The 13,729-nt window shown below is 38.6% G+C and overlaps 1 protein-coding gene across 3 annotated transcripts in view; it reads right to left on the reverse strand.

The window, feature by feature from the left end:
- Nucleotides 1-13,729, reverse strand: part of parvb (parvin, beta) — a 68,726-nt gene that overhangs the window by 6,957 nt on the left and 48,040 nt on the right. For all 3 annotated transcript variants that reach the window (XM_063058110.1, XM_063058111.1, XM_063058112.1), the window contains exons 8-12: nucleotides 12,252-12,271; nucleotides 10,654-10,715; nucleotides 8,925-8,993; nucleotides 3,399-3,500; nucleotides 1,379-1,451 (exon numbers count right to left, since the gene is read on the reverse strand). In XM_063058110.1, coding sequence (XP_062914180.1) covers nucleotides 1,379-1,451; nucleotides 3,399-3,500; nucleotides 8,925-8,993; nucleotides 10,654-10,715; nucleotides 12,252-12,271 — 326 coding nt within the window. The remainder of the gene's footprint in view (nucleotides 1-1,378; nucleotides 1,452-3,398; nucleotides 3,501-8,924; nucleotides 8,994-10,653; nucleotides 10,716-12,251; nucleotides 12,272-13,729) is intronic.

Genomic DNA, 13,729 nt, shown 5'->3' on the forward strand with positions numbered 1-13,729 from the left:
TATCTGATTGTAGAATTTGGGGAGTTACTGCTGCATGGTATTAAATTCCTATGGTCAACAGGAAACAAACATCATAGGGAATAAAGTCAACAGAGCCAGATTTTATCCTTGTCCACAAAATGAGCCATATTTGCACAAGGCTACATATCAGACCGGCTGATATTCTACCCTTGGTTATTATCAGCACTTGGGTGAAATGATTGTTTCTTAACATTTTTCAGCCAAGCCTGAACACTGTCTAGTCATGCACGCAAGCAAAGACTACTTTGTGAGGAATTGTGAATGGAATTGAATATTACATAACATCTGTGAGCATTCCCAGAGCTATTCTTATGATGGAAGGGATAAAAGAAAATTTGTTGATGAAGCAGCTGAAGATGAACTGGGGTTAGAACTCTGTCCTGAGGAATCCTGACAATGATGTTGTGAAGTTTGGATGATTGAATTATCTTCTTTTGTTTCAGGTATGCTCTCCGCTGCTGGCGTTTTTTTCCCCATTATTGCCCATTGGTATTCAGTTTCACCAAGGTTCCTAAATATCACACTGGGTTAAACAAAGCCAGTGACTCTCTCCTCATCGCTGAGATTCAGCTTGTTACTCCACATATGGACCAAGGCTGTGATAAGTCCAGAGCTGAGTGGTTCTCGTGAAACTCAAACCAGGTATGATGAGCAGATTATAGGTGAATAAGTGCCTCTTCATGGCATTGTCAATAATACTTTAAATCGACTGACTGGATAGATTGGATTTGACCTGCGGTTTGTGGACATGACAGAAATTGACACTGTTAGAGGTTGCCACTGCCTCAACCATCTTGGAGCGCTCTGGCTAGAGGTACAGCTATCTGCTAAGTGCAGGAACTCAGTGCTACATCTGGGACGTTAACTGGTCTTGCAGCCTTTCCTGTATCTGGTGCTCATCTGAAGTGAATCAAGGTGGCTGACAGCTGGCTTCTGAAATGGTGGAGGTGTCAGAAGAAAGTTAAACTGGATCATCCACTTAGTATTTATGGCCAATTATAGCTGCAAATCCTAAACTCTGCGAAATTTCAAAAAGTGAGTACCAAACGGATCTAAATTTGAACAAGTTTTACTCTGTAAACTGTTACAATTGTGAATCCTATTTACTTATTTAGAGATATAGCATAGTAACAGGCTGTGTATCCAGCCTAATGAGTGTAAACTGCCAAAATACATTCATGTGGCCAAATAACCTACTAACCCATATGTCTTTGGAATGTGGATTATCGTTTATTTCTATGGAAATTTAATATTGTCAATAATCTTGCTTCTTGAAGATACTGAACATTGATTTCACGATACAAGATCTGAGCTTCCATAGTGAAGGTGATAGATTTTTAAAAAAATTGAATTGTACCTTCTGGCCGCGCTTTCGGGTTCTTAAGTCCTCCGTCCTGCATGAGCTCAAAGGAAAATGATACATTATGGACCTAAACAAAAAAATTAATTTTATTAGTCCAGTAAAGTAAACTGCAAGTTATCTCCAAGAGAAAAAAAATTCTTATTCTGGCATAATTTATAGCTCAAGCTAGCCTGCACATTCACAGCCTGCGTTGGAGGTCACGGATATAATATCAACTCACAGCTGTGCAGTAATCTCACAGCTTTGTGTATTATCTGCTACAGTTGCAATGTTCTTCTAACCATAGGTAGAAAGCCAGTTCACACCATTAGACTGAGACCAGAAAAACAAACTATCATGTTACATAACTCACATCCAGAGTCAAAAATAATAATCAACCCATATTAACCAGAGTAAGTCAGTGTAACTGTCATATAAAATGATGTAGCAGAACTAACATTTAAATAGAAAACGTAACAATTACTTTGCAACCTCAACATTGAAAATGAAATGTTTAATCACAGGTGCCACAAGGTATATAACTGAAATGTATTTTTTTATTTCTTGTGCCAGTTGCATTATTAAATGATACATTTAGAGTCAAGAACAAGATACTCAACACTCTTAATCACCTCCCACAAAGATAATCAATTTAAAGACTTCTAAGAATTTCCATCCTAACAATTACAATAACAATTCCCAAGGGACTTCATCAGGCGCAAGGGAAAATAATAAAGGCTCAGTCAAGGTCATAGGACAAAAGAAGAGAAGCAGAGATTTGGAAGTGGGAATTCCAGCAAACTTGAAGCCTTAGAAGTCAAAGGCTTCGTTCTCACTGGTGTAATTATTGAAATCAGAGTTATACATAGTCATAGAAGGAAATTACAAGAAGCTATGAGAGTTGAGATGAAAATTTTAAGGTTGTGATACTAAGGCAATGATGTTATTTAGCACTGGAGTGATGGATGATGGATGCACACTTCGTGCAAGATAGGACATATGCAATTTTTTATGATGACCTAGAGAAGAATGGAAAGGCAAAGAGAATTGGTAAAATATCTCAGAATTAACAAAAGCACGTATACGGGTTTCAGTGGATGAGGTGAGGAAGTGACAGGATAGCTAATACTGGGGGAGGAAGTATAAAGTCTTTAAGATGCTGCCACCATGTGGTCATCAGTTCATCCTTGTGTCAGCCTTGTATGACTGCCATTGAACAGGTTTAAACTGACATTATCATTTTTTGGGGATAACCTTGCATATTTGAACACCTTTGAGTTATAAAGCAGTGTTGTCACCACTTCAAGCACACATCCATATTGCAAAAATGTAAAAGCAAAGAAATTTGGAGTTCATTGTTGGTGCCAGCATATTCCAAAACAAATATCGGAATCTGGGTTTACTCCAGTGGTTTAAAAAGCAAACTCCTCGGAAATAATTTATTTCCGTGTTAATTCGGGGCTTAAGACACTATCCATGCCATAGAAATCTAGCAATGACCACCTCTAACCTGTTGGTGTTTATGTTTTCTAAGCTGACTAGTTGCCAGATAAACATCTGAAATTTAAATTTAACCTGGAGAAATGTGGTGCAAGTGCAGCTGCATCACTGGCTCATGACAGACTGTATTAACACCTCACATAAAGGTCAAGTGAATTAGAAGTAATATTTTTCAGGAACTAGAAAGATTTAATAAGTGTAAAACTAAATCAGAGTAGGTCCAATTTCTAACTAGGACATTTCAAAACTTTTACATTTTTGTGCAGTGTCTGTAAAACAAGACTTGCACAATTCTACTATCAGTGTTACTAGATCTTATTTGCTTCCAGCTTAAAAACCTAGATCCTTCCAAATACTGGACAATACAGTATGTTCATGTTTACAGTACCTCTCCAATTAAATAATGCACAATAGGAGGAACCATAAATGAGATGAAGGATTGTAATACATGAATGCTTGTTACCTGCACTGTCTTATTAAAATTAATATACTCATGAATTACTTGATTATGCTTCATTATATTTGTTATACTAACCTTCTGCTCAAAGCTTTCTGGTGTCAGATAAAAGTTGTACAGAGGAACAAAATAATCTTCTAGAAGTCCCATAAGCAACACAAGGTACACACCATCTGCAAACTGATATCAGGCAGAGATTTTAGAATAACAGTGTTTTTAATCTATAAAGCAAGCAGTTAATCAAACTCAATCCATACTACTTACAACTGAATATTAGTTATTTATTTTACTTCAACAACACAATCAACATAAATGAGATACAAGTTTGGATTTGATTCTGATTTAATTCATTTTTGGGACCTAGACATTGCAAGTAAGACTCCCAAATTCTAACCGCCTTTAAGTATGTGAAAATAAGCCACATTTTTGAATTGCTGCAGTGCTTCTAGAGGAAGTACATTCACAATCCTGTTTGATAAAGAGTTCAAGGATTTTGACCTTGTGATGATAAAAGATGACAATATATTTCCACGTGAGGATGGCATATGAACTTGATGGAAACTTGCAGGTGATTATGTGCCCATGCACCAGCTGCTCTTGGCCTTCTTGGTGTTAAAGGTGCTTTTGAAATAGCTGAGACAGGTAATTCTAGTGCATTTATAGATGGTGCACACTGTTCCAACTGAATGGCCGTTTAGGGTGGTGAATGGGAACCAATCTAGTGGTGAATGGTTTTGAACATGCTGCACTCATCAAGTGGAGAATTCCCATCACACGCCTGAATGATGCCTTGCAGATGGCAGAAATGCCTTGCTCATCACAGGACACACAGCCTCTGACCTCCTCTTGCTGCCACAAGTATTTATGCAGCTGATCCACTGGAGCCACTTGAGTTTTTAGTCAAAGGCAGCATCCCCAGAATATTGATGGTGAAAGACTCATTGACAGTAATGTCATCGAAGGGTAGGTGACTAAATTCTCCTGTTGGAAATGGTCATTACCAGGCACTTCTGTGGCACAACTGTTACTTCACACTTATCAGTAGTCATGGGAGACTTTATTTGCTGAAGAGCCATAGATGGAAATAAACAGTGTACAACATTCTCAACATTCTAACATTTCCTATTATAATGGAATAGAAGTCATTGATGAAGCAGGGGGCATGAGCCTAGACAATACTCTGGGTAACTCCTGCAGTGACGTTCTCCAGCCTTAATCATCCTGCTTCATGAGGTATGATTCCACCCACTGGAGTACTTTCCCTTTAAATATCATTTTCCACAGTTTTACAAGTATCCTGATGCACACTTAAGTCAAATCCTGGCTTAATGTCAAAGGCAACCTTCACTCACATCCACCCCTCTGACTCTCAACACAGGAGCCCCTCAGAGCACTGAACTAAGTCCCCTCCTTTACTTCCTGTACACCCATGACTGTGTCGCCACCCACAGCTCTAATCTGCTAATTAAATTTGCCAACGACACTACACTGATTGGCCTAATCTCAAACAATAACAAGGTGGCCTACAGGAAAGACGCCATCTCCCTGACACAGTGGTGTCAAGAAAACAACCTCTTCCTCAATGTCGCAAAAACAAAATTGCTGGTTGTGGATTATAGGAGGAATGGAGACGGGCTAACTCTTATTGACATAAATGGATCTGGGGTTGAGAGGGTAAACAGCTTTAAGTTCCTCGGCATCCACATCACCGAGGATCTCATGCAGTCGGTACACACCAGCTGTGTGGTGATGAAGGCACAAGAGTGCTTCTTTCACTTCAGATGGTTGAGGAAGTTTGGTATGGGCCCCCCAAATCCTAAGAACTTTCTACAAGGGCACAATTGAGAGCATTGTGACTGGCTGCATCACTGGCTGGTATGGGAACTGTACCTCCCTTGATCGCAGGACTCTGCAGAGAGTGGTGCGGACAGCCCAGCGCATCCGTAGTTGTGAACTTCCCATGATTCCGGACATTTACAAAGACAGGTGTGAAAAAGGCTCACTGGGGATCCAAGCCATCCCAACCACAATCTATTCCAGCTGCTACCACCCGGGAAACAGTACAGCAGCATAAAAGCCAGGACCAACAGGCTCTGGAACAGCTTCTTCCACCAGGCCATCAGACTGATTAACTCACGCTGATCTGAGTGTATTTCTATGTTACATTGGCTGTTCTATTTATTATAAATTATTATAAATTGCTATGATTGCATATTTAGACGGAGACGTAACATAAAGATTTTTACTCCTCATGCATGTGAAGGGTGTAAGAAATAAAGTCAATTCAATTCAACAATCGCTCGCATCTCATTTCAATAATTCAGATCTTTGATCTGTGTTTCTAAAATGATAAGGTCTGGAGTTGACTAGTGAAATGAAACTTCATTCAAAATATGCTCAATGAGTAGGTTATTCACAATGAAGTTCAGAGTCCAGAATAAATTTATTATCAAAGCACGTAAGTCACCGTATACAACTCTGAGATTCATTATTTATTTAGCTATACTGCACAGAGTAGTTCCTTATAGTCCTTCGAGTCACACCACCCCAGGAACCCTCAACAAACCCAATTAACCCTAACATAATCACAGGACAATTTACAATGACCAATTAACCTGCCTGGTATGTCTTTGGACTGTGGGAGGAAACCAGAGTACCCGGAGAAAATCCACGCATTCCACAGAGATGGCGTATTCCTTACAGAACGGCACCGGATTTGAATTCCGAACTCCGGAACTCTGACTTGTAATAGCATCGTGCTAACCACTACACTACTGTAGTAAAAACACTGTTATTCTGAAGCAATTTTCTTGTGGGCATACACAATAAATCCTAGAAACACAATAGAATCAATGAAAGCCTGTACCCAACAGGACAGACAAACAACCAATGGGCTAAAGACTACAAACGTTGCAAATATAAAAGAAATAATAATAATAATAATAATAATAATATATAAGCACTAAATATCAAGAACTTGAGATGAAGAGTTCTTGAAAATGAGTCTATAAGTTGTGGGTACAGTTCAGTAACAGGGCAAGTGAAGCTGAGTAAAGTAATCCCCTCTGGTTCAAGAGCTTAATGATTGAAGGCTAGTAACTGTTCCTAAACCTGGCGGTGTGGGTCCTGAGGCTCCTCTACCTTCTTCCTGATGGCAACTACAAGAGAGCATGGCCGGAATAGTAAAGGCCTTTGATGATGGATGGAGCTTTTCTGCTCAATGGTGGGGAAGGCTTTACCCGTAATGGGCTGGGCCATATCCACCACTTTTTGTAGGATTTTCCATTCTAGGGCATTGGTGTTTCCATACCAGGCCATGATGTAACCAGACAATATACTCTCCACAACACATCTATAGAAGTTTATCAAAGTTTAAGATGTTATGTTGAATTTTCACAAACTTCTAAGGAAGTTGAGATGCTGATGTTCTTTCTTCATAATGGCACTTACGTACTGGACCCAGGAGAGATCCTCTGTAATGATGGCGCCAAGGAATTTAAAGCTGCGTACCCGCTGCACCTCTGATCCCCTAATGAGTATTGGCTCATGGAACTCCAGTTTCCTCCTCTTCAAGTCAGTAATCAGCTCCATGTTATTGCTGACATGTGTAGTCTTTAGCACATTGAGTTATGGCACCACTCAGCCAGATTTTCATACTCCCTCCTATATACTGATGCGTCACCACCTTTGATTCGGTCAACGACAGTGGTGTCATCGGCAAACTTAAATCTGGCATTGGAGCTTTGCTTAGCCTCATATTCATTAGTATAAACCAAGTAGAGCTGGGGTCTAAGTACACAGCCTTGTAGCATACCTGTGCTAAAGGAGATTGTGGCGGAGATGTTTTTGCAAATCCGAACTGATAAGGAGGTATTGAGACCAATGTCTTGAAGCTTATTAATCAATTTTGATGGGATGATAGCATTGAATACTGAGCTGTAGTCAATGAAGAACATCCTGATACATGCATCTTCTCTGACCAGATGTTCCAGGGTTAAATGAGGAGCCAGTGAAATCGCATCTGCTGTGCACCTATTGTGACAGCAGGCAAAATGGAGCAGATCTAATTCGCTTCTCAGGCAGAAGTTGATTTAGTGGCACCTGCTAGATTCATCCATGAGAACTTCTATCACTTTGCTGTTGACTGAAAGTGGATTGCACTTGTCCTATTTTTTTGTGAAATGATCATAAAGCCTTCCATGTTGTTAGGCAGAATGCAGTAATATAACTACCTTGGATGAGTTTGGCTAATGTTCAAAAACAGCATTCATCAAGGATCTGCACCATTCAAGCCATGCTCTTTTCTCGCTGCTGCCATCACACCACCAGGTTCAAGAATAGTTATTACCCCTCAACCATCAGGTTCTTGAGCAAAAGGGGATAACTACACTCATTTTGTTTCTGATGTTCCAACAACCAACATCTTTATCTCATAATTTCATACTCATTATATATTGCTATTTATTTATATTTGCATTTGCAATTTGTTGTTCATTGATCCTGTTTAACAGTTACTGTTCTATAGATTTGCTAAGTATGCCCTCAGGAAAAAGAATCTCAGGGTTGTATGTGGGGACATGTATATACTCTGATGATTAATTTTACTTTGTACGTTTAAACTTCAGTATTGTATTGGGATGTTGTTTTATCCCAATCTTTACAGTAAGTACCCAGTGCTCTTAGTTATTTCTTGGTATTGCTTGGAGAAAAACAAATTAGCCAAAGACTAGCCTGGATGATGGTGGGGATGTCAGGAATAAACTGAGATAAGTCTTCCACTCAACACTTCTCGGTGATTGCAGTTTGTAAGTGTTTCAGTCTTTTCTTTTACACTCCCTTTCTTGGCCTTGCCATCAGTGAAAATAAGGATGCTCTTTCCTCTGGCCACTTAACTGCCCATCGACATTTTCTACTAGATGTTGCTAGACATCAATGCTTGATGTGATCTTTTAGCTGTGGGAGCACAAAGCTCTATAATACTTTTAAGTATCCCAGCATTTAATCGTAGAGCACTTCCATAACTGTTAGGTACACACTTGGTACTGCCCCCTCATGTCCTTCTGTAACATGCCCTTCAGTACTCATCATTGAACCAGGGCTGAACCCCTGGCTTGACAGCAATGACAGAGCAAGGGTGATGATAAAATACACTGTGATGGAGTACAGGCCTGCTGCTGATAATTGTCCATAATGTCACTGGTGCCTAGTTTTGAACTGCAAGATCTCTGCCACACAACAGAATGGAGGGCATCCTCAATGTGAAGATGGACTTTGTTCCATTAAGACGGTGCTGTGGTCACAAACGCCATCACAAGCAGATGTATCTTCCACACACAGTGCCACCAAACCACATTTAGTGATCCCCCACCAAGAGTACATTCTGCACTTGTACAACTTCCAGTGCTTCCTCTAGTGATGTTTGACAAGGAAGTTGATCAGTTGAGAAGCTGAAGCATAAATAGATATGAAACATAAATAGAAACAGTTTCTATTACTGAAGGAATCATGTATAATGTGTTCTTCATCAGAGGCAAGGGTTCCAAATATTTTAACAAGTAATCAATTGCTTTCTTTGTACAGCTTTCTGAAACATAACATTTCTACCTGTGTCTCCAGTTCCGTTACTTCCAAGTTGAGTTTGTTTAGATGTTTATTCACAAAGGTGATGAGTGACTGGGAAAATAAAATAACAAAAAATGAAATCATTGCTCGGCAATGCAACTTGGAGAAAACTGAACTTTTATTTGGAAATAAACAACACATTGATCTGATTGCATATCTGACTTCATTGATCTGATTGTGTATCTGACTGCACACACATGCATAAATTTTAGTGTTTCGGCAATATCCTCCCACATTTCCCCTCTTTATTACTTGTACAATGTGACAGAGACACAACATAAGATTTTTACTCCCTTGGATGTAAGAAATAAAATAAATCAAATCAAGCTAGGAAGTATGTGTGGACAGAGGCAGAATTAATATTTCAAATCAATGCCCTTTCATCAGAACTGGGAAAAATAAACTGGGATTAATTGCAAAGAAGGTGGTAGTAATTGGTGGGAGATATGAGTGTGGGTGGGAGCAGGGGAAGTTGCTGAGAGAGCAAAAGGCAAGATGTACTGTATGGTAGGGAACTAGAGAAATTAAATGATAGAGGCATAAATAGGAGAATACAACTGCAATCTGATATTACCAGAGAGAATCAAAACTACTAATAGTGGAATACTAAAAAATGTAAGGTTCAATGCCAGAATAGGTGATAATCTGAAGTTGTGAAATCAGCATTCATCTACAAGGTTGCAATGTTCTTCATCAGAACAGGTGGTGCTGTCCTTCAAGATCAGGTTCAGCTTTACTGGAATAGGAGGTCAGGCCCTGGAATTGAGAAGGCATTGCAGCTGTACATTTGCAGTAGGTGTGGTATGAAGAGGACTGTGGATTAAAGGAAATAGAAGAAAGAACTGAAGGGAAAAGTGTCAATGAAAGCAGAAAAGATATGCTGATATCAGTATCAGAATTTACAGAAAATGGTCTATTGAATGTAGAAGACTGGTAATGTGGAAGGTGGGTACAAAGAAGAGGGAGTGAGAGCAAAAGAGCAGGAAATTAGCCATGTACTTAGAGCTAAAATACTAAATAGTAAATGATATTCTATGTGTGTCAAGTTATTGTGCACTGTCAGCGATAATGCACCTAACGATGGTAAGCAAAATTGGTCAAGCAGTATAATGAGCTGAATAAAAACTCAATAGCAACAGCTTTTGGTTCTAATGTTAAGCATCATTAAGCCAAACAAAAATCTTAACACTTAAAAAAATTGCTCTTCGTAAATCACTTAAAGTAGGTGGTTTTGATAGTAGATCAGCAACGGAAATGTTTTCTGTTTTGATCTGAACTTAACTATTTGTTTGAAATTAATTTAAATGTTCAAAATTATTTAAAAAGTACTGAACTATTAAGGAAGCAGAGATCGAGGAATACTAGTACAAGAACAAACAACAGTATTAACATTACTATCCACACAATGGGCTTTCAGAACATGAAGCATGAGCAAACAGTACCAAAAAGAAAATGAGGCAAGTATTTAAAAAGGAAAAAATATAAAATAATGCAATGATAAAATGAAAGGTTAAAAGGATTATAGTGATCGGTTCCAATTGAAAACCTTCAGCACTGGCATTACATTTAATTGTGCCCTTCTGTGCACAGAATATTTGACCCAAGAGTCATACATTTTAACTCTGCATTAGAAATCATGCACCATTACATTTTATTCAATTTGTTGATTGCACAGTCTAAAAAAATTTTCAAAACTTGATTTGAAATTTACCTTCTTAACAACACTGAGTTTATCAGGAGCATGGTCAAATAGTGTATCAAATGCATCCCGTTCTGGAATAATAAATGACAATGCAATTCAGATATTCTCGCAATAAATCACAAACCTAAATGCAATTTCCTCACTATTTACTCCAGCAAAGGCACCCTCTGGTTCAAGTGCACCCTTTTATTAAAGGTTGGCATTGCAATAGACCTCCACCATTTTGTCTTTACGAAAATGTTTTCGGGGGTGAGGGGGCGTGGGACACTGCATCTTTGATCCTGATCTCCACTGCTGCACAGAGTTTGCACATTGTCCTTGCAGTGCACATTTTCCACAATGTACTCTGGTTTCCTCTCATGTCCCATAGATGTGCTGGTTAATAGGTTAACTGGACACTGTAAATAGCTTTGAAGGGTGGCAGAAGATTTGTGGAATTAAGAATGAGAACAGGTATTTGTGAATTAAGAGGATGAATGGCAGAGATTGGATTGCTTTTAGAGCTCGCACAGATTTGATGGGCTGAATCTTCAATCCTGCTGGAAGTACAAAACCACATTTATAGAGCCTGAAAACATGCTTCTACAAACATTGTGTCAGTTCTTTCTTTGAAGTATCCAGAAAAAGTCATGAAAACAAGGAAAACAAATGCCTGTGCTATAATAAGGGAAAGAAAAAAAATAAAGCTCTGGATGGGCGGACATTAAGAACTTTAAATCAATATAACTAGTGTCCTTTTTTAGTAAATTGACAAATTAAAGCATGGTGTTGGGTGCCAAAACAGAATATCACTGATTCGTGTTGTGATATACATTGTTTTGCACAAATAATGAGCATCTACCGTTCATTCAAATATATCTTTCAGTACATTGGCAAACAGCATGGCCACAAAAGTCAATGAAAAAAAGAGAGAATCACAACACGGTTGGACCTCTGAATTACCTGAATCTATATACTTGCAGTTCCCAGCAGAGATCTCTAACCTGTTATTCCCAGTAGGAACTTTCACAAGTGGTTGCTTAGGTCAAAATATGGCAATCACACTGCTCCAAAGCAGTCTTTGTCTATTTCCCATACTTCCTAATTCAGTAGTGGAGAGAGTAGGAAACATTCTCACACCCCAGACGTCAGCTCTGACAGCAAACACTTTCCTGATCTCTCATTTTCGGTACCCCAACCATGGCTCCGGTACACACCCTGCTCGAGACCCCAGGCGCACACTTAAAATTAATAAACAAGCCAGTAAACTCTCAGGGCTTCTGAAAAATTGGATGTCAGATTTCATACATATTGGAAAGGACCAGATTGCAAAATCACCAGACATCATTGTAGTCTGGTTTGCATGCAACTTGTGATGCATTTATGCATAATCTATTAACTGCTTAGACTATGTTTGGCCTAGCTTGCTCCATATGCAAGATATTCAAGATGATGTACCCCTTTGATTTGGGTGGTACTGTACACCCCATCTTAAACTTCAACATAGGAAAAGAATGTCTTCTTAAAGGTACAGCATCATTATATACTAAAAAAAAGACATAAAAACTATGTATTTCTTTTCAATTAGAGGTGTAATAATAACTGAGGTTGTTTAGCTATTTACTTACCAAACCTCCCCATCATCATCCTGCAATATAAAATACAAAAGTTAATAATTAAACTCAACTCTTTTAACATTTTTTCGTCATTACAAAAAGGCTGACTTAATGAAATTCCTGAGAACTTTGTTAATACTGTACTATATAAAGAAAAATGATAAATGGATCCAAGTTACATCATATTATTCTCAAAGCAGAAAAACTATTGTACAGTGGATTCCAGTTAATTGGAACACATCGGGACCATTTTGGCCCAATGAAGGCATGATCCAATTATTTGAAGTTTCATGGAAATAGTTTAAAAAGATATAAAAAGACATACTACTGTTTCATTACAGTGTATGCTGCCAGGTTCTTCTGATTGACTGTAAATGACTAAATCAATGCAGACAGCTAGTACAATGCCTTCATACAATGCTTTAGGGAATTGCATCCTCCAGATCTTCATTTTCATTTTAACATTCAAGACGATTGCTGATACTTTCAAATTCTTTGTGGTTCCTAACTTGTTGAAGTATTGAAATTGTTTTGTTTTCACTCCTGACTGTTTCTGGCATCTGGCATCTCCAAATCTGATATCTTGAAACCGCTGTGAGCAACAGTTCTGAATTGTCTTACTCCTTACTTGTCACCAACTATCAGTGGCATAGGCAATAGACATTATTTAAAAACTGTTCGCTCAAAGCATGGTGTAGTGACTAACGGCCACACAAGTGCACATGACAGACGCTAGATGGAAACTTTTTGGCAATTCTCTCCCATCTCAATGAAGCAGCATAGAATCCCAAATAAACAAAGGGAATCTTGGCTAAATTCTCGATTAGTTTTTGTTCTTTCAGTTGTCTCAAATAAGCAGCTGCCCCAATTAACCAGAATTCACTGCATATGCTGCCAAACAATTCTAAAATAGATTTTATAGTGACAAAAACATCTTTCTTACAAATAACTTCAGCTTTTTCTAACAGACATGGTTAAATCAAGAGGATGTGAGACAAATGATAGTGCTCCAGAGTTACTGCACAGTTACTTGTGAAAATTAAACCCAGGAGGAAAGTTAATTCTGATTTCAGCAAAAATCTAATACTGAAGTTTAACACCCATCTTCATAATTTGGCCACCTAATAATACACCTGTCACCATTTCTTCCAGAATGATGGCATATTTTCTTGCTGCAAAAGCATCATGAGTAATTATTTCAATTCCAAACAAGCCCAGATCCATTAGTCACATGTGAGAACCAGCTGAGATTGTCGCTGGAAGAAACCACACTGGAAGGAACTGGGTAATGGAATTTTAAATGTCAGCTGGAAAAGGTATATACATTATACATTCAGCAGCTTATACACTGAGAGCATGCTGCCTCCCAGACTGCTTTTTGTCTTAGATCAAATTTCAGCTTTTCAGCGTGGGCTGGTTCGTGGAAATGATAAATTCATTAGGCGAAACAGAAAAACAAACACTCCAAAAAAAATGACCATACCTGGGAA

The sequence above is a fragment of the Mobula hypostoma genome, chromosome 9 (assembly GCF_963921235.1).
Source record: "Mobula hypostoma chromosome 9, sMobHyp1.1, whole genome shotgun sequence".
Taxonomy (NCBI): domain Eukaryota; kingdom Metazoa; phylum Chordata; class Chondrichthyes; order Myliobatiformes; family Myliobatidae; genus Mobula; species Mobula hypostoma.